Source organism: Thermobia domestica, chromosome 1 (assembly GCF_964235325.1).
Source record: "Thermobia domestica chromosome 1, izTheDome1.hap1.1, whole genome shotgun sequence".
Taxonomy (NCBI): domain Eukaryota; kingdom Metazoa; phylum Arthropoda; class Insecta; order Zygentoma; family Lepismatidae; genus Thermobia; species Thermobia domestica.
In genome coordinates, this window is record NC_137454.1 from 175,723,321 (window position 1) to 175,748,123 (window position 24,803).

Sequence of the window (24,803 nt, forward strand, 5' to 3'; positions counted from 1 at the left end):
TAGTGATCGTGGGACATTTTAAGTAATCACGTGCATCTTAAGATCCAAATATTATTTTCGGCAAATCAGAATTTTTCAAAACAACAATTTGCCAATTCACACTGCTGGAGCTATTGACGCGTAGTTACAGTAACATCCGCATGAATCATAACACCTCCCCTGACTCACCCAATCTTCAGATTTCCAGTGGTCGAATTGGAAATAAATTACCATCGGTATGATAAAACAGTACTTTTTAAAAGAAGAAAATGATCGTGTAAATACTGTTCACTAAAATCCACTTTATTCAATTAACTTGGTAAAATTGAGAATAGTAGAGATTATTTAAATTTTTGCGGCTTATATATTACTGGCATCTTAGTTTACTATACAGGTTCATATCAGCCCAATTCAATCACTGTAGACTTCCACATTATTGAACACCTGTAGTCGGTTCTGGAGCTCAGAATTAGGAACAGTCTCTTCCATCTTCCCTGACGGAACTAAGCACTGCAGTGCATGAGGAATGGTACAATGACTTGTATGCCTCCATCCCACGATGAATCAGAGCTATTCTGCACTCTAACAATGGTTTCACGCAATATTAACCAGGTAATTTTTTTCCTTCAAAAATTTTATTATCCCCATAACCATCTGTACATTTTTCTTTATATATTAATATATTTTTAATGTGCTGATATTAAACAATATACACATACACAAACTTGAATATAATAATGACCATCAGTACTATTTCATTATTTACAGAAACCATGGAAACATGTAGTAACAGTTCTTTAGCAATTATTCGAAGTTAACTACAAAGGGCAAGAACTTCGAGACCTTTAAATAGTAGTACAAATTCGTTATTACCAACCATACCGAGTAAAAACATCCTTTAGGAAAAACACAATCACACATAACAATATTAGAATATTAAAGGTATTTCTCCTGAATAACCAAATTCTTACGTAATTTTTAAAAAAATCAGAGGCACGATTAATATCACAGTTACACAAATGTAACAAACACTTCACACTAAAGCATTCAATGTTTCTTAAAAATACATAAACGAAAAATGTTTGCTAATATTAAAAACATTTCCGGCTTTGCTTTATACAATGATTATTTCCTATTGGGAAGAACAAGACAATCATATTTTACACATCTTAACTTGGCAGGAAAGCAACGCCAGCTCACATTCATAATAGTACACAACTATCTTCTTGCACACAAATATACACACTTCCTACGCAAATATTTAAATAAGCATAACTTTAACAGCTAAGCAGTTTGCTCTGCCACACCTGAGTCCGTAATCTGCATTTTACCTTTCTCTAATTCGGATAACTGGAGCTGACTGATTTTATGTGAACTATGCTCAGTAAGGAGATCGCTCAAGGTAGGAACTAACGTATTACATCTGTAATGAAAGATATAATTTATAAGATTCTGACAAAACATTTTGATATATTATTATATTCATTCCTCAAGACTTACAGATTCATGAAATATACAATGTCCAAAATGTTGTGTCATAGAAAGTTTGTCCACTAAATGGTAGGTACTGATACAAGGTGGTTCAATGCAAATCATGCAAACACCACTCGTTGATGTCTTATTCCAAGAAATTCGAATAAACAATATAATTAACATCGGCATTAAAAGTAACAACCGATATAGGTTGAAAGTAAATATGACACACAAAAAAAAAAAAAAAAAAAATTGCATAATTAGATACTTTAAATATATTATTATTATTTGATTTAGTTATAGGACATGATAACCTATCGAATTATAGTATACGATAGCTTTGCAACTAACACATTAACAATAAAACATCAGGCAATGTGTAATAGATGCCTGCACATATCACAAAAATGTAAAAAAAAAAAAAAACAGTTTTATTACATAATATAATTACATTAGGTACACTCATGTTCAAAATTATTGTCGCATATCTATAACTGTCTTCTTGTAAGAATATAATTTGATAATGATTTTGAAGGGTGCATTTAATACTGATACAATGTGTACAATCGAGAAATGTATATTTGTGGTAAATTTCATAGGAAAACAATTATAAATACGAAAATTATAATGAGTAAAATAAAGTGTTGCTAAATGGATATGAAAATTTTATTTTCATTTTACTGTTCTTATTTACTGCTCTTTTGCCATGAAATTTACCACATACGTATCTTTGCCGATTATACACATACTAACTTTATAAGAAATACCGGGTGATTTCGTTATCAAATTATATTCCTAGAACAACATATTTATAGATATGAGAGAATAATTTTGAACATGAGTGTACATATATATCATGTTGGTAACACTGAATCTCGGTTAGAATAGGTATTAAAACTATTTCGCATTCATATATAGATGATGTAAAGCGACGTATTATCCTAAGTACCAGTTGAGAAAATTTCTTGTGAACCTGGTGACAGCTTCTCCACCCTACCCGATTGTATGTAGTGTTGCCAACTCATACATTAAAAAGTACAACTGTAATTGAGTGATAGCCCTATTACAATATCTACGATCTCAGCAGCAATTATAACTCAATTCCTCTTATTATACATCCAAAACAAATCTCTCATACAACATGAAATCACTGGCATTAACCTTTAGAATTTTAAAAACTAATTTTGGTGACTCATACATGAATAAAAGTTGATTGAACGGAGTGCAAGGTTTACTGAAGAATGTGGAAATGCTTTCTGGTTCCTAGGTATCTTTCCTAAAGAAAGATAAATGCTCAACAACACAACCACGTATTATTCTCAGGAAGTTCTACTTTCAGGAAATTACTGTTTATTCTTTTTATTTATTTATTGCATGTGTGCTTCAGATGCAGCGAAGTTTCAGCGTTCGACGGACAATTAACGAAAAATAGGTGGAACCAATTTATTCCTTACCAATGTTAACGGTCACGCGAAGGCCTAAACCTGCAAGTGCCCTTTCGGAACAGTATTCCGAACGCAATGCTTGTCACTTTAAGGTGTATATTGAATAATAATCGGGAAGTATAAGTTCCTGTTAGTCTAGGATTATCATATTAAAATTATCGAATACCAAACATTCAGCAAAAACTGACTTTTCAGGAAAAAAAAAAAGACTTTTGATTTGAGTTTAGCATCCCTTTCAACGAGGATATATCAAATGTAGACCTACAGCTTCACGTGGGATCCGAACCACATTAACTCCCGTCGGAAATCGAACCCGGGTCTCCCACGCCAAAGATGTTTTTAACTTTTGAAAACTTTTTTTCTATCTTCTAATTGTGCTGAAGCTGTCTCGTTTTAAACGGGAAAAATCCCTTTTACAATTGTTGTTCTGACTTTCCTCGATTCTAAAACAGAACGGCACCAAATGTCAAGTTAGTTTTAATACATTAATCGCCACCTGAATATGCTATTCATGTCACATTGCTTTCTCTGTTCAGTTGTCTCGTTTTGCAATTAAAAGTGAATACACACTGAGCGCAGTATTATGTGAAAACAGAAAAAAACCTAATGATAAAAATGAACGGCGATTACGCACTTTTCAAGACAGAATGTCTGACATACATACAAGATAAACATGTAACATGTATAATAATTTACTTATTATATGATACACGTGATACATCCTGTCCTCTGATACATTCTCTATGTCACATCGTATATGTAAAAAATTCGAAACAATATTGTATACTGCAATATACAATAGATTCTATCATTTCATACAACATACTTTAAAACCTGCTACAGCTTTGCTCAAACAAGCAATTCTTCTGTGTTTCCGCTCCGGAATCAGAAGCGACCTTGCCGAAAATACGGTTCCCGGTGCGCAACCTAAAGGCATTTCTAATAAACACCGTTTAAGGCTCGGTACCGAAACCAATCTATATATTAAAATGCTACAATACAAATTAACAGCGATTTTTTTTTAACAAGAGTTTCATTCCCATCCAATGGATGGGCTGGCCGTAGAAGACAACACCTTCTCTGTGGCCAGAGATATTTTCAACTTTTTTGAATTAGATGACATGGAGAATGATTTCAGGCTATAGAATAATGTGGATTGAAGTAAGGAACTAATAGCAAATCAAGTTGACGAGGATGTGTCAGAGGTGGCTATTGTGTTAAAATGTTTCTTGGGTACATGTACGGAGGTTATGAGCAATATATATGTGGATTTCGGTGGTAGATACGGCGGTCAGGATTATACTGATCTATGGCTTCGGTGCATTCGTATATTGGTAACAGATGATCCAGTGGTGGGTAGACATAGCGTGGTACAGCAGGGACTTGGTCTAACAGCTCATGGACGATGGATTAACAGCGACCGAGCTCTAACCTATAACCTTAGCATTCACACCTTTGATTTACGGTTATTTGTCATTTCACGTTTATAACAAAGACAAATATTTTTAAAAGAGTGTACTTTAAATAAATTACTTAAAGAAATATTTTTCACAAAGTTTATCCTTTTAAATTATTGTTCAAAGGCCTTTGCCTTTAGTAAGCATTCTCCGAAATAAATGCAAATGAATTGTGCTGCCATCTTTGGAGCTCTTTTAAAGTAAATTTATATGTTTCTGGGCAATCCTTTCCACAATGAGATCTCGGAAACTACAGGCTCTAGAAAGATGACGTTTTCACTGATCGATTGGAAATTTTGCGTAGATTGTCCAGTTCTAATTGAATATTTTAAAAACATGGCCGTTATTTCTTTATTACATTTTTTAGGGTACGCATGGAAGCGTTGAAATTAAAAAAAAAAAGCATCATACCCTAACGTTATACATTCCAACACCACACTGTTGTATATAGGGGTTGCATATGTCTCAGGCGTTTATTTCATGGCCAAATAATAATCACAAAGGAACGATAACCATTTCTCCAGTTTAACCAGTAAGATGAATCTTTATTTTTGGAGTGATTTGCCCAATGAACACCATATATAACTGCGATTATAATTAATTGCGTATGTAATGTATTTGCTTATTACACACTGCATGGAAGAAGAAAGAAAACACTGGTCATGCATGAATTAGAAACTCCAACCGGAAGTAGGCTGAAATCTTGCAAACGGTGCGAAATATTGAAGTCCCCTTTATGATACGCCATGCCGATTTTTTTTAAAATCAAGACTTTTTTCACTTGTGTCTGTAAATTGACATGTACAGATGTGAGGAATGCGAAGGATATTTATGCTCATACGCGAATGATGCGCTGTGTAGAGAGCGCAGGTTCAGCTAGTTGTAACAAAAAAACGGTTCCGGTCCCAGAACAAAAATTAGTTTTCTGAGAGTCTATTTTCTGATTCGGGGATACTGAAGTGGAAGCGAAATTACAGAGAAAAAAGAAATAGCTCAGCAACAAAATCGCTATAGGTGGTTCCTCTGAATTACCACTTCATAGTCACTCAACATCGTTTGAAACTTGTAATTATCTTTAAGTTAACAATGTTTGCAAATGATACCAAAATCTATTTTGGTTCTCTTCTCGAAACGGTGAATTATGATTTTCAGTTTTATGAACAGAACCGACATGTCGAAATGTATTTGGGTTTTTTTTGTCGAAGCACACAGAACTGAAACCTTTATTTAGGACTTCTCGGTACCGTTACCATTAATAATCCTGAAAAGGACAAGACTACACTGCTGTAAACCTTGTTTATTTGCAAGCCTATTGATTTGAAGTTTAAAGTTCTTTCACCGAGGTTGCTGTTTTATAAGTTTGATTTGATTGACCTGACGATATTTGTTAATGTCTTATTCGTAATACTTACTTTCCAAGATCAATAATCAATAATTTTTATTCCAATTAATTGTAAATCACGTGACATTTCAACAATGTGAAGTGGTTGCTAAGGATTAATTACTTGAATTATATTCTCCACCAGATATATCCTGCTATGTAAGCGAACACATTGCAGGCCATATATTCGTGGACATGCTATATGACGTCATCATCATGCTATATAACTGATTTCATGTTATTGCGGACAATAACAGTATAAGAATAACAGTGCTGGAACAAAACCTCCTTTATCATGAGAATACGATGTGATTATCTTTGTTGCGATAAACACAACAAGCATAATACCTCACTGATCTAATCCATTTTGCGATGGTTTGTCACTTTTGTTATTTGCTGTAACTTCTTAGATCACTACACTTCAATGAGAAAGGATCGACTTATCGGAGATCAGATATCCTTAAATCTTGTTTTTGTCTATAAATCTGATGATCAGTTGTTAAAATCGGCCTCCGTGAAGAGGACCCGCCACTATTCCCCCGTGTGGTTCGGCGTATGGCGATCTTCAAAATCCCCATACACAGCGTGAGATGGTCAGTAAATGCCGCACGTCGCCGGTGACAATCAATCGCGCCATTCACAGGGATTTATGACTCACGGTCGTTTGCAAAGGAGTGTGCATGCCCTGAAACCGTGTCATGTGACTGAGCGAAAATGGAGCTAAAAGAGAAGCTAAGTATGAGAATCATCTCGCGAGTGATCCGTAAAAGTTAGTTATTATCTTTGATGAGGCGCGGATTTATCTTACAGACTGTGGTAAAGTTCGTGACATCACAGACCTGTCAACGTCAAGACCCGAAGTACGTTCTTCTGCCAGTGCAGAGAGCTTCCCAAAAAAGTTCATGATTGTGGCCAGTTTCTCGTAAGGAGGCGAACTGCATCTCCGATAGGTGGAGCGAAACGTCAAAGTCAACATTGTGTACTACCAGACTCGTGTCCTGACTGAAATGTATCAGCATGAAATCCCAGCACTGTACGGACAATGCGTGAAATAGTTGAACTGCACTAAGACAAAGCATCCAGTCACACGGCAAAAACATTGCCGGAATTCTATCGCCGTATGGAACAGAAAACTGGAATTGCGGTAATTAGCTTCTCTGACATCCCTATCAGAGTCCAGATGCCAGTCCAAAGGACTATTGTTCTTTCAGGATTCCTCAAGCGATTGTCCCATCGTCGAGTCCGCACCGTCTCCGGCCTATGTAAAACCTGCAAAGAGGAGTAGGATACCTCCTCTTTGCAGGTTTTACACAGAAAAGCCTGCCGTGCAAGACCAGCTGCAACGCAGTCTCCTGCAATGGAAACTTCGATGCCGAGAAATAGTCAGTAGAGGTTGCCTGCAGATCGAACAAATGGTGGTGAAAACACGGGATTTCCAAGGTAAGTGACACATTCAAATTTGGCTCAATATAAATGAATCAACTCTGTATAATCTGTAAAATAGATTATTGATAACAATATAAAGAATTAGAATACTATTTTAAATATTTGAAAGAACAACCCACACAAACAAATTGTCTGGAATGTCACATGAAGTCAACATAGATCTGGAAGATTACAACCTTTTTATACGTCAGTGTGGGTTTTGCAACAGACTATGGAGTTTCTCTTTGCTTCTATCACGATTTTTCTCGCACATTATTGTCGTAGGTTGTCCACTTTACATCAATCGTGATCAACCGCTTCATAAATGGCTCGAGCTCATTACGTTTCATCAGATTCGCAAGTAGCAATTCATTCGAGTTAATATTTTTTAATCAGATCATGTGGCATCCTAATGTCGGGCTTCTTTACGTAGCCAGCTTTCTCCAAATAGTTTAACACTGTTTGGTGATATTTGATATCGAAATTTACAGCATCTTGGACATCGAAATTTCCAGAACGAAAGCGACTGACCCATCTTTTGGCTGTTGCTTTCGTTAACGTATCTAGTCCATAAACAGCACATATTTTTCCACAGGCCTGCGAAGCGTTTAAGCCTTTACTGAAGTAAAAATTGTAAATATAGCGCAGTTTTAAGCTTTAGCTGTCAAATGATGTTAGGCCTAACTTGCTGCGACTCATTTATCCTGCGATTTGAGACACTAACACCATCTCGTACGCAACAGGCTCACTACTTTTTAGACTTCCTGATATTGTTATATGTCTTTCAAAATGTTAAATTATCTCTTCTTTCTTACGAAAACATCTCTGAACGTACTTGGTATGACCAAAGCCTTCAGCAACTTTCCCTTTATATCTATTAGGTTTGCTAAAATCATTGTTAAATACAGTGGTGGCTTTTGAAGAAAGTCACACCAAATTTTTTTTAATTTTATCGCTACAAGCTAAGGGTACATACACCAAAAAGCCCGATTATCGGAACTAACTATTTGCGCGGGTCTGCACCGCCTACTGAACATAAAAAATGTGTGGCATGAAAGATGACTGGACTAGCTTTAACTTTTTGATAATGCCCAGGCCCATATTATGCATGGACTAACATGGGCCATGGCTCGTATTAGGAAACTTCTAGATCCAGTTTTTCCCATATCCAATTCTAGAAAATTCAGAAATTTATTGTGCACGCGCATATGCATATAGTATACGGGATTTTTACATTCGTTTTACATATTTTTCGCGCAAACAACCTGAAAGCAGAAAACTAGAGTCCTTGGAGTTCTTATATATGGTTTTCTTTTCTTAGTTTGCCGCGATAAAACTGATTTTTATCGATGTGACTTCCCTTAAGAGACGCCACTGATTAAATAATAATTTACAGTAAAAACTAACTTTCTTACCTCTCTTTGCACTTCGTTGTTGCTGTATTTATCTCAACAATATCTTTCATTTTCTCAACTAAGGTACTGCAATCTTCTCCAAACTCCTTAGTAGTAATCCCAACGTAATCCAGCGTTTTGCAAGACTGTTTTAAGCTATTAGTTACGTCATCTGAAAAGAATATTCAAATTATATGAATACTGCTTCAACTAATCATTCTTTTCAATATATATCATGCAAATAAATTCGCAATTGGATGATTGCGTAATATGTGAATTGATGAAAGTTCGGTTGCTAATTAACTAAACAAAGCTCCTGGTGAAAAATCACTGTGTGATTATTATTATTAGACAAAAATATCACTATCAAAATGGTAAATTAAGCTTTGAAGAGCCCCACAAAGAGCTCTCAACCTTCTAAAGTTTACAAAACAGGATTCCCACTTATTTCGTGAGTATTAATTCTCTGACTTTACCACGTTTTCCAGACCACGAATTACATATTTTCGGTCTATATATAATGTACAAAAGCAACTATATCCTTCACCACTTGGTGGTTCATCTACTATGCATGTAGATATATAGCATGTGTAAGCAGAGAAATTTTGCAAAATAAACTATTTTATAAAATATCCCTTACCAAATAGCTGGGTAAGGAAAATGAGAGATGAGTTCTAAGAAGTAAAATCCCGTACTAAAAATTCTGACTTTTGTAGAAGATTTTAACTTTTCACGAAATTCCATGACTTTTACAGGATCTCTAAGTTTTCCAGATCAGTGGGAACTCTGCAAACATTCAAGATCCATACTCTTGAAATTACATAAAAAGTAATTAAGAAAGAAAAACTCAAAAGCAATATTCAAACAATACACAATCACATACGTACCAAATTCTTGTTTCGTTCTCGGAACAGAAAGATCTGATGTTGGTAGTTCACTTTGTACTAGGAATAACTCTCTACTTAGAGTTTCGAAACTAGCTTTCTTCTCTTCATGATCTAAAATGAATAACAAGCTTATAAGCAAGCCATAAAGACAAAAAAGAAAATAAATATAAATAATAAATACATGAAAAAATTAAATTCATTTACACAATAAATATTTGAACATATTTTCTTATTTAATTTTTTATTATAGAAATACCATCCCTAAAGTACATTTGCTACCACATAAAAAAAAATAGAAGTAAAGTTTGATTGAAAAATGGTTCTCAAACTGTCTTTTAAAGCTTTTCTACTTCATATCTGTAAATCAAAGAACAAACAGAACACATCTTGCACAAACTATACTTATCGATAGTAGGTGCTTTCAAATCAAGGTTCCCTAAAGGTTTCGTTACTGAAAAATATATATATATATATATATATATATATATATATATATATTTAACGTTTAATTATATCTATACTTTCGATTTGAGCTTTAGTTTTATTGAAAGGGTAAACCAGGAATATTTTTTTAAAAAAAAGTGAAGATAGGTTTACACTAGCACATAAGCAATAATCGAAGTTACCGATGTTTTTATATCTTCACTCGCATCTTCTGTTGTACTATGTGGATCGCGCATTGTTCACTGCAAAGTTCTGATGCTCCAAAGTTCAGGTTGCTCGAATTTTCGGATACCTTTTATTTATCAGAGAATAAACCTGTGATCAACAAATATTTATGAAAATAAACCATTTATTTTAAGAAAACTTTTAAGTTAAACTGTACAAAGGTGTTTTGTTATGTGTAAATATTTAATTAGCCTCGTTTTCGAAGAACAAACTACGGATCATAAATTTACTATTTGTGTATGAATAAGAAAAATAAATAGAAATTTCGGAATTTTGTCAGTTAATAACTTCCTACTTGTAATAATTATACAGTAGGGCCCAATACTACACAATACTCAAATAATCGGGAAACTACTATGAGAAGACCAGAGAACATAGAAATACAAAAGGAAGAAACTTAGGGGAATAAGATGTGTGGCTAATAACGTTTCGTCAATGATTTGCAAGTTTCTTGTTTATAACAGTCTATCTGTAGGACAATTGGTAGAGATCCTCATATGTTGGCACCGTCTGATACAGTCTGTGTTGCCGTATTACACAATAATACAGTTTTTTTTTTTTAAATAATAATAATAATAATACACAACATGCCATTATCACGGATGTGGGATATCTACACTTGGTGTTAAGGTGTTGTTCCTGTTTCAGAACGATACATTCCTATCCATCCTCCCCATTAAACATTCCCTATGCCCACGAAAAAGCCACAACTGTCTGATTAATTCCCGATTATTCGCGTTTCGTGAAAAAATTTTCTTCACCTTCGTATTTTTCTGGCATTCGTGAGGACGAACGTGCAATCCCCACCGCAGGGTTTAAATCTCAAAACTATGTACAAAGTACAGGCCTTCTGTGGGTGAAAGTTTAATTTTATTCGCAACGCTCTAAAGTTCGGGCTGCGCAACTGTACGGACACACTGCATATTGATTTATTCGTCCCCAAGAATACATATTTCCTTGCCTCTATTATCATTTCTTTTCCTTTTTTTCTCTTTAATACTTTCAACTTCATTCTTTCTTGTGTTATACGATTTCCTTTCCTTTTGTTGCCTTCTTTTCCTAATGTTTCTCACTTTAATCCTTCTACTTTTATATGATTAATGATGCACATATGTGCATTTTTGGCTACATGATTATTTTTTTAAATAACATTTCATTTTGTCTCACTCGTAGTTGCCTGATAGTGACAAGATTCTCAATTTTTCGATTGTCGATAATGCATTAAGGGCTAATAGATAACCTTCTCTCTACATATGGATTTACATGTGGGAATATCAATATGCATCGGTATAGTTTCAGGTGTCAATCATTCTTTATTCTATGTAAGTAAACGTATAGTAATGTTATCTTTAACTAATCATTCTGTAATTACTCTTGCCGACAATGTACTCTGTGTGCTTTCTGAACAAAATGGAATAAAATATTCCCATGTTTATGTCCCGTAGACTCAAGGAGACATATGATCAATTAAAATGAGTAATTTGGTCAAATAAGAAGGCTGGAAAACGCAAGGTTGTCGAGTAAACTCAGACTGATGTTTCCTACTACAATTTTACAATAGCTAAAATCGAATGTTAAGCCCTACAAACTAAAAAAGATCGTTCTACACTAAATCATCTTTTGTTTTCTCATTATTTCCCAAGGTTAACTCTGCGATATTTTTTCTATTGTAACCGCACATTTAACGTTCAAAATACATATTATTTTTATGTACTTACCTAACATTAGGTCGACAGTAGCATTCATTGATTCAATTAATTTAGACTGTAACACTAAATTCTTTATTTCTCTGTTTCTCTTATTCAATTCTGCTAACTCAAGGGAATTATATTCAGCATCCTTCCACAGCATAGTAATTTGTTTCTGAAAATCAGAGACAATTAAAACTACTAATAATATAATACAATGAACAGTAATTTCTGAGATCTTTACCTGTGTTTAACTTACACACAACAAAACAAATTAATGTTTCTATTTCAAATATTCAATGAAGAGTAAATTATAAATTTACTTTATGTAAGGAAAATGTTGCTGCACTAAGATTGAAGAGATTCACAATAAAATAAGCTAACACAATGTGCTGTAGTGTTCTACATAATAATCTATAGATTTAATAACTTCTTTTAACCTCATATATTAGCAAGAGATGATTTTGAAAAATACCACTTCATATTTTCGTTTCTCTAGCTAGTTACAAAGCTGCTACGTTAGAAACCTTTCAAAAATCAATTCTGTTATGCTCATTTCATAAATTCACAAGTTCAATTAGGTATAACTAATATTTGCACTGGTACTGAAACAGACAGATCTTACTACCTTAATGGCTAACAAACTCGAGAACACGGGCGTTCGATTCGGTGAAAATTCATGTAGTTGAATACATCCCCACGCTGAACTATAGGACCATCTTTCGTATTGCTTCTTTGGGGGAATGGCAGGGTCGGCAAAAACTGTTTTTATTGAAAAAACTAAAAAACCCGTTTTTTGTTTAAACCCGTTTTTTTTGGGTTTAAACCAGGTTTTTTTGGTTTAAATAATTTGCTCGATGTATTTATATCACGTATGGACAGAAATAAGTTTGTTTCGTCTTGGTGTTATTATACATCAACCGGGTTGTGCTGGAAGGGGTCACATAAGTTTAAAGCTGAATCAAACCGCTTCTCGGCTTACATCCAAGAGAAATTGTCCTCCATTTGAACTCGAAACCAGAACTAATTAGCCACAAATGCGATACTTCTGCCAACTCACTCACGAAGACTCCTAATAAATATACGTTGTTCTGATCTTTACATATTTGTTAATTTAATTGTGAAGAGTCATTTCAGAAGGACAAAAAAATAAACAGTTGCACAAATGAAACCATTATACAAAATTACATATGAACAATTTCAAAATACTGCAGAGTACAGAAGAACTAATTTAGTCCAAGTTAAAGAAATACGACAACTTAATTTGCATATCAGTAAAAAAGTGAATAAAGATACGAATTATTTCAATCCACTTTGGTTCTGACCCATTTATACATAAATAGATACCAATGATACTTCTGATTTCAATAAATTCCTCTCGCTGTGTTTGTATGACCCTCCCTTCCCCCTCCCCCCAAAAAGTACGGCACTTCGATGTAGTTTATCAACAGTAAATATTATTAAAACAAAACAATATTTAGAATTTTTCTTTGATTGGTACTGTATAGCAATAATAATAAACTATAAAAAAAAATTCATAAACTAAGAAGAACAATAGTTGCTTTTGTAGCATAACCTCTTTGAGTACTGAATGGGGAATTTAGGCCTGAATATAATACGAATAATATACGGGAGTGAAACGTGATAACCCACAAATGTGTTTTCATCAAGATTTTACGAACATTTTACGACTTTTGGTTTAAACCAGTTTTTTTTTTTTTTTTTTTTTTTTTTTTTTTTTTTAAATAAAAAACAGATGGTTTAAACAACGTTGGTTTAAACCAGCCAACCCTGGGGAATGGTATGCTAAACTCGAACGAACTTGTGGCTATATTGTTAGGGTACGCGTCTTAGGCGCCAGGAATCACGGATTCGATTCCCAGTGGAAGTTTACGTGGTTCGGTTGGCCAGGTCCATGTCTCATATAGCCTCGGTGCTAAATGGGATGATAAACCCCAAATCAATCAATCTAACCAATCACGAAATCAAACAATTATATACAATTTTCGCATATGCACATCAGCCTCAGAGGGCCATTAATGATATATTTACAATACCAGATTATGAAGAGTGAATGTTTTTTGTGTTAATCCCGAAACTATTAACCAATTTCGATAAATCTTTAACACGAGCACTTTTCCAAGGGTCTGCTTACACAGTGTTCCTCTGGAGCTCATCAGAGCATGTTCGTCGGTAACCGCGGGAATAATTTTTCAATGTCATAGCCTCAGGATGCAATTTCCGAACATACGCCATATGGTGAGTTAATTCACCACTCCTGACCCAAAACCACTGTGATATTTTTCGCGCCAAATGGGCAAAAGATTTCAGTTTGAAATCATACGAAAGATCACTCGCAATTGTGTTCTCCACGCTGCATTTTCAGACAACCTTGCTAACAACACATTGCTTTCTGGAGACTTCAGCCTACTTTCTGAACATGCACGAAGTTCATTTTTAGTTTGAGTTTAGCGTCCCTTTCCGCAGCGAGGCTATATGAGGCGCAGACCTACAGCTTAACGTGGGATCCGAACATGATCTACCCCTGGAAATCGAACATAGGTGTTCCGTGCCAAAGGCCCGTACGCTATCCACACAGCCACGAGAGAGCTCTGTACGGAGTTCATGATGTTATACGCCTGATCACGGTCCATCTATTTATTGCATTAGAGTATGTGGCTTCCCACCAGAAGTAAAATCGAACATTTCAATTGTATCAATCCAATACATTAGCTGCTCTTAAAGGATTTTCTTTTTATATATGTCTATCGCCTTCCCAGCTTTCTTCTTTACAGTTTGGTCTTCAGACGAAATTTGCATTTTACCATTCAATTACCACTCCATATGTGGAACTTGTTCAGAACAACGAGTCTTCAATCAGATACCTCCTCTTTAACATTATTTAGTCAACTTCGCTTGTTCTTCCACTTGGCTACTGCCATGTTCAATTCTTGTAAAACTTTTTCTCGTTCGACATTTTCGAAGTTCCCTACCGATAATTATTTGCATCTGGTTGTTCATTCGGCGTTAGTCTCCCAAAATTAAAGGTCCTCGTGGATATAAAAAGTCACACCCACAATATATCTACCTGCAACATCTTGATCCTCAACCGCAGATGAGATAAATATATAAAACTTGTTTGTTATGTGACAATTATGATTTCAAAACAGTTCCTACTATAAAAATTGTAAGTACTTTCTTTACGATACACCGGGAATATTAAGAAAATTAAAGGCTATACACTCAAAATTATCTCTTCCTATTGTAAGTCAATTTCGCTAAATAAAATGTAACAAAATTTATGCAACAGAAATACAATTTTTTTTTTTTTTTTTTTTTTTTTTTTTTTTTTTTTTTTTTTTTTTTTAACTCACGAGACGTGACACAAACTATTATAAAACCAGATTAGCACTTCACATTTATTATAGAATTTTAAAGTAGAAAAGAAGAGAAAATAATTAAGGAAACTAAATTTTCTTCTTTCCTAAAAGGATAATCACACTTATTAAAAGATGTAAATAATTAATAGTGTTTAGAAGAACGACCACTAAAGTTCTTGTCTTTTCACGAATATCTACAGTTTATCCGCCATCCGCACAAAAACTACAAAGATAACGACAGAGAAGATAACCCACGGATATGGAATCCGCGCAGAACTATACCCTTCATTATCTGAAGTTTTTATTTCATGAATATTTACAAGTATTATGTGTCACTTCTTGGATTAGGAATAGGAATTATATTTCTGAACTTTCGTCAACTATGGCCATGTTAGTCCGTCACATATGAGGGCTGTCACTTAGCGATCACACTGCCCGGGGAATTGGGGAGGAAGAAAAGAATAGGGAAGAAAGAAAGCAGCCCGGAACCATTATGTAAGGTACCACCCCGACATCTGCATAGTGTGAATGTGGGAAACCTCACTCAGTATGGCTGGCCTGAAAAAACATTTACACTTTTTCGACCAAGGTTCCTGACATGTTTGTCCTCACAGAAACACTGGATACACCGAACACAACTACAACATCTCTTCACTTTCAATCACACCTCTGCAACTTTAACAACCATGCTAAACCTGCAGTAATGTTAAAAATGTGGAATCAATTTATCAGAAAACGTCACTAGGCAACTACCCCCTCCCTCCTTGCTACTCCATTACCTTTTTACACAACAATATGTTGTTGTATGTCAAAACTTATTGAAGAATGTATGAAATATTTTTATTTCGGTATAAGACGCTTCAATCTATCAAAATCTATTCAACTGGCAGTTTTTACTTCTCTTCCCTTTTTGGCATAAGCCATTTTTTGTGTTTAGTCTACAGGGTGTCTACTAAAATTCCACAATGAAATTTCGTGACTTTTTCGTGATCTTTTCTTTACCAAATCATAAAATTTCCTAACATTTTCAAGAGCGAATTTGGATGCGAATTAGAAATTTTGATCCATGCGATACCGTCAAATGGGGTGAATAGAAACATATTTTTGACTATATGAGTATATAAGTCTGGTGATGTTAAAGATTTCGCGTATCAGATTATTCCAGCAAAAAGGTCTTAATATGCTAATGAAGTTCAGTAAACGTCACATTAATTTATCAACTCCACTTTTCTTCACCTTGATTTTTCTTAATGTTTCTAATCACCCCTATCCATGGGGTGAATAGAAACAATGACTTTATTTTCATTGTTGTTTCTTTTATACTATTGGAAAGGTAAAAAGAAACAGCGTATTTGTTGAAACGAACTATTTATTTGATATCTGCAAGATATAAGTTCAATGAGACAAGTATTACCTAAGTTACAAACGTATAAAACAATACAATGCACAATATAGGTACAAACGACCATACAGTTTTGATGATATTTGAATAAGATTTAAACCACTGAAATCACTAGGGAAACTTATTATGAGTTGAGTTGATTTTGAGGTTAACGTCCCGTTCAGCAGCGAGGCTATATGAGACGTGGACCTACTGATTAACGTGGAATCAGAACCACATGAGCTTCCACCGGGAATCGAACCCGGGTCTCCCACAAAAAAGGCGCGTACGCTAACCGCTTAGCCACGAAGGAGCCCGAAACTTATCATATACTTAAAGCGTGTTGACGAACTCCTAATAAAACCCAACAGTTTCATAACAATATCCTCATGTAGTAAGAACGATTCTTCAGAAGTTTCCGAAAATTTCATTGTTTATGCCTCTCTTATAAAACACTCCCTCATATCCATCATGTTCACATTTTTGCACTTGGGTAGTGAATAGTCTCATCGAGTTTTAGCTTCTCATAAACCTTTACCACAGCAAAATCACCAGCTTTAGAAAACCATCATCTAGTTCTTGATCGTCTGGAATGTTGTCTTCTGGAGTGTTGTCTTTCTCCTCTTCCAACAATACAAGGGTAGGTTGAGTTTCGTTGTGATTTGATGAAAATGCATCATTTTCAGAAAACAAACCAAAACTCTTACCAGAAACATCTATTCTTACTCTCTTCTTAACTTGTTTAATTTTTACATCTTCTCTCATGGTCTTGAGAAGATCCATAAGGGAACGGTTTACAGTCTGAGATGCCTTTTGCTGTTCTGTTTCTTCTCGTTTATTGTCTCTTTTCGGCAGCATCCTCAGTATTTGGTCTCGACAAAGGGGAAAAATTCCACACTTTTCAAATCCAGCCCTGATATTTTCCTCCTTCAGTTTATCACACATTTTTTTTTTCAGAACACTTGGAAATTTGTTCTTATTGTTAGAGATTGTTGATTTAATCCTGTCCTTTTTTCCGCTCCTCACGAATTTTCCACTCCTCAAGAAGTGTTTCTATTCACCCCACTAATTAAAAATCATAGCAATAACCCAGTAAAGTTAAATTTTGATTAAAAATAATTTGCAAAAGGAAAACTTTTACTATGAACGTCAGTAAATGAAACAACAAACTACAAAATAGGCATATGTTCAAATGCAACAAATATGAAAATGTCATACTTACCAAGAAAGTTTGAGGAGCGCGAAAATACCGTGTAAGATTTCAGTAACACATTAATGCTACTGCCGTCTACCTCAGTGTTTCCAACTCAGTAAAACATTTTGTCTCTGCCCTGAACACTTTATCCGTTTTAGACTATGTTAAGAAATTTCAGTTTTCTTGATTAATTTATCGTCCAGATAAATCCAAAACTAATCTGAGAGTTTTGTTTCTATTCACCCCCATGTTTCTATTCACCCCATTTGACGGTACAAACGTACTTTGCTTGCGATTTGGTAGCGTCTAAAGCCGACCATAGACATTTTTGGTGTTGAATTTTGATGTTTTATAGAACAAAATTTTCCAATCTGTATTTACATTTGCACACTTAAAAAAAAAAAAAAAAAAAAAAAAAAAAAATCGTGACCCAAAAGCTAAATTTCGGGACTTTTTCGTGACTTTCATGACCGTTTTCTGATTTCGTGACTTTTTCGTGACATTCGTGACCGTTTTCTGATTTCGTGACTTTTTCGTGACATTCGTGACTTTCGTGACCGATAGACACCATGGTCTAGGTATTTATGTATTATTCAGATTCTTAGATTTAAAAAAAAATCTTTAAAGAATGAATTAAGATCGCGCGCTTAATACATGCTAATAAAGCGTATACATTCATTCTGAGGTTGCTGTTTATTTATGTAGAATTTCTCATAATGATGTCTGATGTGCAACCTTATCAGCAATTTTTGTGAACTCAAACACTTCTGAATTAAAAAGTCTTAAAAAAAAGAAAAAGAAAAGAAGTACAATACATTACAATGAAAACATAAAAGTTCGATTAATAACCATGTCCCAAAATCCTTTCATTTATACCAGCTACCTTCACTTACTGCAGGACAGAACACTTATAAAATCGAAACTAATGAGAACTAAGGAGGAAAAAAGATTCGAATTCTGTGCGCGTCAAAAATGTGGGAAGTAAGAACGACAAAAATTCGATTCTGCGCGCATTGAAAATGAATTTACCATTGTATGGTTAATCCAACTGCATTTTATGGATGATTCACCAATATGATATTCCACTGCACACATAAAAAGCAAAAGATACGCATGAGCACACCTGCAGAACATAAGTTTGTTACACATCGTTAGTGGAAAACGGGTAAGTTTCTTAGTTTGAAGTTGTCGAATAAAAACAAGCACTCAACCATATCTGAAATGATCTTAAAATTTTCATTTTTTAATGTTTTTGAAATAATACTCTTGGCAAAATAAAATTTCCTAACTTAGCAGAATTTCCTCTTTTCTCAAATTCCCTGATACATTCCTGTTTTCCAGGTTTATTGCCAACCTGACAAAGTGCCAGTTAGAAAAATTTTTTAAACTAGAATAAAATTGTATGTCTCCTCTCTTTATTAAAAAAAAGATTGGACGTAAGTTTTTTTTACAAGATTTCTTTCTAACAAAAAGTTTCCAAATGAAAATAATTCGTTACCACTTCCCCCCTCCCCTTTTGATACTATGCACATGGGATGGTGGAAAATGAAATTTGAGACGTGCGAAGCGTTCACGCGAGTTACCCAGAACTGCTGCGGAAAGTACGAGGGAGTATTGAAACAGTAGTTAAAATATATATTAATTATTAGACGCAATAAATCAAAAGGTAAATTTACAACCTATTACAAACATGTGTCAGTACCTTAAAGTTTAAAAATATTAACAATTAAAGATATATTAGATATAGAATGTTTGTCTTATGATGATTTGAAAAACACAATAAATTAGGACTTGCAGTACTGTCATCATGAATCGCAATACACTATGAAGGCCTTTTCTTTCAGTATTCAGAGTCAAGATAATCCGATCTCTCCTCCACTTAACGTTAATATTAAGGAATTTTTCTTTCTTTCTTTCTGAAGAAATGTGTTGACTTCTTAATCCTTACTTAGTTAAGCACCATCGTTTTAAAATACTAGTGATTTCAAAACCTAGAAATAGATAATTAAGAAAAAATCTCAAGTAATAAAATCTCTCTCCTCTTTCCTGGAATATAACTCCTTTAGTCCATCAGTTTATTTGATGGTCCTCACTGTTTCACAGCTTGTTTTTACGGACTCATTCTTTAGGTGTTCTGTATAAACTTGACAGAAGTTTATTAGAATATTGTTAACAATTTCTTGTTAGAAAAGATCTTCTGGACGAATTAGTACATGGGAAGTCTATAACCTTAAGTTATACGTTCTTTGCATGACAATAAATAATCGAACTAAAGAATATCACAGATTAAATATTCTACCATGAGAGTTAATGACTTCTTCCTTTTGATTAGTATTAATCAACAATCTGCTTATTAATTGTAGCGTATTCACATTAAAAACCAAGCATTCTTACGTGTCAGTTCTGTTTTCCTTTTATTCGAGTTTCGTTTGTCTGGAAGTAACCAAACTTACATCCACTATAGCTGATATAGAATAATGTTAAGCCTAACTACAACAATATACTTACATCCATATCATCTAAAGCTTTCTTCGCAATACGCTCATGCATTTTGTTCAGCAGAAGTCCCTGCAGGTATCTTCCATAAGCGATATCCAACTCAAGATCCCATTTAATATTCTCATCTCCAGACTGGAATTGAAAAATAATACTGTTCAAATTCTCTAAATCAGACATTTTAATTAGTCTTGTGTCATCACATTAATCGTTTATTTAAAATTACAAGGTATTATCACTATGTCTTGAGACCTTCAAATAATAGAAGACTCCAACTGAAACACCACCACGCATCTACAGAGAGAAACAAAGCTATACTATTTGAAACAACAAGCAGGGTCATTCCATGTCAATTAAACAGATTTTTTTATGACACCCACCATCTCAAGATATTCTTCAAATTTGGTAAACGTTTTTATTTACTAAAACTGTTAACACTGTTGATCTGTTTCTGTATAGCAGTCATTACAAAATATAGAAATGTCACGATCACAGTATTCAGCAACTCATTAAACATACGTCATTGTAGAATTTGAACTACTACACTTAGAAACATGATTCTTATGTCAAAATAACCGCTAATTATTATATATTTTAGAATCACTATTACTGTGAGATTTTTCATCATACATAGAGCCGCTAAATTTTAATGACAAATATTTTTCTCGTTTTAAGAAATTGCTCTATCTTGAAAATTGCTCATATTTACACATTACAGACATGTTCAAATTATTAGACTCACGCTCGAAAAATGCAAAGTTGATGTTGAAGTCCTAATTTCGGAATTTTAGAACACGTAATTTAATGGTTAAACCACCAACATAGGATCCTTCATTTGTTTACTGTACAGTTGAGGCACATCACCATTGAACAACAGATGGCATTAGTGGAGGGGTGGGAGTTCTAAAAGTGGTATTTCAGTTGTAAACAGCTATTGTGGTTTCTATCATCAAGTTACAATCTGAAGTATTGTGGGTGCAGTGCTAAGCAGTTACGACATTCAAAGCGTTCAATAGTTCCAATGGGTCAGTTTAAAGTAACCATGACGTGTTTTGTATATTAATCTTTAATTCTGTGAAGTCCTGTAATCAGGCATACTGAGAAAAGCCAGAGACCTTTCTCGGCGTAAAGTGGAAGTTGTAAAAATCACTTCTGGCGGAAGGAAGATATACACAGAAACAAATTGCTACTAGAGTTGGGGTAGGGCAAAAATCTCTGAGTAAAATCTCCGTTGCAATGAGCTAGAGGCAAATGTATCAGCAAAATAGGGTTGGAAAGTGTGGGGGAAAGCCAAAACTATTCCTAAGAGATATCAGAAAACTACAAAGATTGGCTCTGGGAAACAGAAACGCAACTTCTAGAGACTTAAGCATAAAAATGTTTGAGTATGGTGTAGACATTTCGCCTGAAAATGTTCAAAGGATTCTTTGTGCTGAGGGAATAAAAGCACTCAGGCCAAGAAAGAAAGCAAAAATTACTCCCATTATGGCAAAGAAGCGCCTCGAATGGGCACGAGGACTAGAACATTGGACTGCTGATGATTGGAGAATAGTGTGTTTTAGTGATGAATCATATGTCTTCGTATCTAATGAATGTTCACAATATGTGCGACGTTGACCTGGGAAATCAATTGATCGATGAAATCAACAATTTGTGGCATTATGATGCTGAATTGAAGGCAAAATGTGCTAAACTCGTACATAGCATGTCACAAATAAAAGACTTAATAAAGAATAACAGATTTCATACGAAATATTAATCTTTGTGTAAGAGATCATTTTCTTGTAAGTTTTCCATTTCATTTTTTGTTTCCAATTTGGATATACATACTGTATAGTATTTATATTTGAATGTCACGTATGCATTTGTTTTATTGATATTGGAAAACATGTGGCATGACCACAAGAAATTAGAACAGAGTTACAGAGCAGTAATTTGGACTAAGTTCAAATGTGTTTTCTAATGTAATATTGTAAGAACAATAAAATATTCAGAAACTGAATGTTGAGTCTAATTATTTAAACACGTCTGCAAAGATTTAATACTATAAGAAATAAACTAAAGAAATATTCTAGAGAAATGATTACATTTAAAGGAAAAAAAAAAACTTTAGTTCCACATTACTTACTAGTATTTTTCTGTAACACATACGTAGGTTTAATCCTCCAGTGCACTTAAAACTTAGTTAAAAATGTCTTAAACTAGTAAATGACCCATGTGTTACTGCGGCTAATAGTTTTCGTTCTTTCGTCCATATCTACATATAAAATTCGTTTGGGCTCTGTCTCACGCGAAATTGGAGTACCTCGTATGGACATCTTAGTAAACCACCAAGCCTTTTTCTTTCATTCTATGTCAAGCATTAAAAAATGTTGAAAAATTTCACGTCTCGAACCTTATAGGATTTTGAGTTATGGACATCTTGTTACAATAATTCAACAACAAAAAATATAAATTAAAAACAACATGGAATTCCGCATAAATTGTTAATGTGAATAGTGTTTTTGTTGAAACAATTGACGGGAAATATAGGAACAATTATTAAGGATAATCAAAAATCTAAATTAAGTCAATGAATACTTTGCGTTAATTGTTATTTAAAGAAAACGAAACTTACAATAAATGTAAAAGTAAGGACCCGGTAATACAGTAATATAAATGGTACTCGAGATACTTCGTGGCTAAGCGGTTAGCGTACGCGCCTTTCGCGTGGGAGACCCGGGTTCGATTCCCGGAGTGAGTTCATGTGGTTCGAATTCCACGTTAATCAGTAGATCCTGTCTTATACAGCATCCTGTCGCTGCTGAAAGCGATGTTAAACACAAAATTAAATCAAATCAAAAATGGTGCTCCTGACGTTCCTAGGGAGGAAGGAAAAAATAATAAACATGGAAGCACAAGGTGAGCCACTTTTTATATGAATATGTGCCCTATGGCTTCTATAAGTAGATAATGGTCTAAACACGTTGAACGGTATAGCCCCTAGACGAGTGTACATATATCGGGATCGGGAGGAATAGCTTTTCTGGTATGTAGGGACCACTCCGGTATGCATGAAACATGTAAATTCATCTTTTTTAACATTCACAATACTTCGTTCTATCGGCGCTGGGAAAAATGTAAGAAAATCCGTGGAACTCCCAATATCCATTAAAACCTCACAAAGTAAAGCGTGAATTTTAAACTATTGGCGTCAGAGTTAAGATTTCTACCATTACGACACTATCCATGAACCTCACTTTTACAAATCAGTAGACATGAAAATAAAACTATGGAGTATGAATATGCAGAGATTACTCAACCCCTTAACAAAATGTTAATAAATTATGACAGGAACATATTGTTACTAAGTTACATACATAAGAACATTAGATAAATACTAAAATTGTGTATCGTTTTATGAGAAAAAAAAAAAAAGTATTTAATTTAAAAATTTACATATTTATCTGCTTACATTCAATACGCAACAATGCATTATTTAAGTTTTTTCTTTCTTTTTAAAAATATATGAATATTTATTTATTTACCTTTCAAAACAACACAGCAAATAATTTTCAAATATACTTCTATCCGCACCTTCACTAGAATTTTGTCACCATAGTGATTCGATATTCTTAAAATAAAACGGAATGTATGTTTTTTTAAAAAAAAAACAATAAAACACATTGTTGTACACCGAGGAAAATTAGAAAACTGAATATATAACAAGAATTTTGTACTACTACTACTATATATATATATTAAATTATTTTCTACGAAAAAAATGAAATGAAACCCCTAAGTTTTACGTCTCACGGTTACGCTGGCTAGGCTAAAGGAGACGATGATGAAGAGAAATGAATGAAATGGTGAAATGAAGAAAGTGGGAGGAAACAGGAGAACCCCGAGAAAACCCACGCATACGGTGTTTGTCCTATTTTCTACGGGGGCTGAGGTACTTCGGAACATCGAGACATGTGAAAACAAAAGTACAAACACTTGCACGGTGTGAAAGTAATTTGAAACAGATACTAGACACAAATTAAGTGCATACGTTTCTTTTCTACGGGGAAACGGTTCTTGCGGCCACGAACTCCGGTAAATTGTGGCAACGTCGAAGGTCAGATTCCACGATACAGATAATGTACCTAAAAGAATCTAACATGTCAGTTGATTGTATTACTTTTGAAGGAAAAATATACAAGCAGGGAAATAATACCCCTATTGCAAAATTTAATGTCGTTTATCTCCTCGCCATATGAACTGACGTACGTTTACGTAATATGTGCCCTGTGGTGTTGACAATGCATAGTTGCACGTACCTTTGCTATAAACTTCATGTGACGCAAGTTGCGATACGGAATATTAGTATGTGCAAACTGAATGTGACAGAGAAAGCGCAAGAGCAGTACAAATGTACTCAACATTTTATTGACTATTCGTGACGTAAAGAAGTGATATTGCTTACACGTGCGCATATCATCAGTGCCACTGGTACGATAATCCCCTTACTTTTCCAGGTTGTTCAGGTCGCGATTTACAAATTTCCAGATCTATAAATAATATTAAAAAGT

At 34.3% G+C, this 24,803-nt stretch overlaps 1 protein-coding gene across 4 annotated transcripts in view; it reads right to left on the reverse strand.

Moving 5' to 3' along the window:
* Positions 1-267: 267 nt before the first annotated feature.
* LOC145691349 (uncharacterized) overlaps positions 268-24,803 on the reverse strand; it is a 65,661-nt gene continuing 41,125 nt past the window's right edge. For 2 of the 4 annotated variants that reach the window (XM_081766896.1, XM_081766892.1), the window contains 5 exons: positions 20,263-20,385; positions 11,829-11,973; positions 9,442-9,552; positions 8,576-8,726; positions 268-1,402 (listed from right to left, as the gene is read on the reverse strand). In XM_081766896.1, the coding sequence (XP_081623022.1) occupies positions 1,264-1,402; positions 8,576-8,726; positions 9,442-9,552; positions 11,829-11,973; positions 20,263-20,385 (669 nt within the window). In that variant the 3' untranslated portion in view covers positions 268-1,263. The remainder of the gene's footprint in view (positions 1,403-8,575; positions 8,727-9,441; positions 9,553-11,828; positions 11,974-20,262; positions 20,386-24,803) is intronic. The other 2 variants (XM_081766895.1, XM_081766894.1) reach the window with 2 other exon arrangements.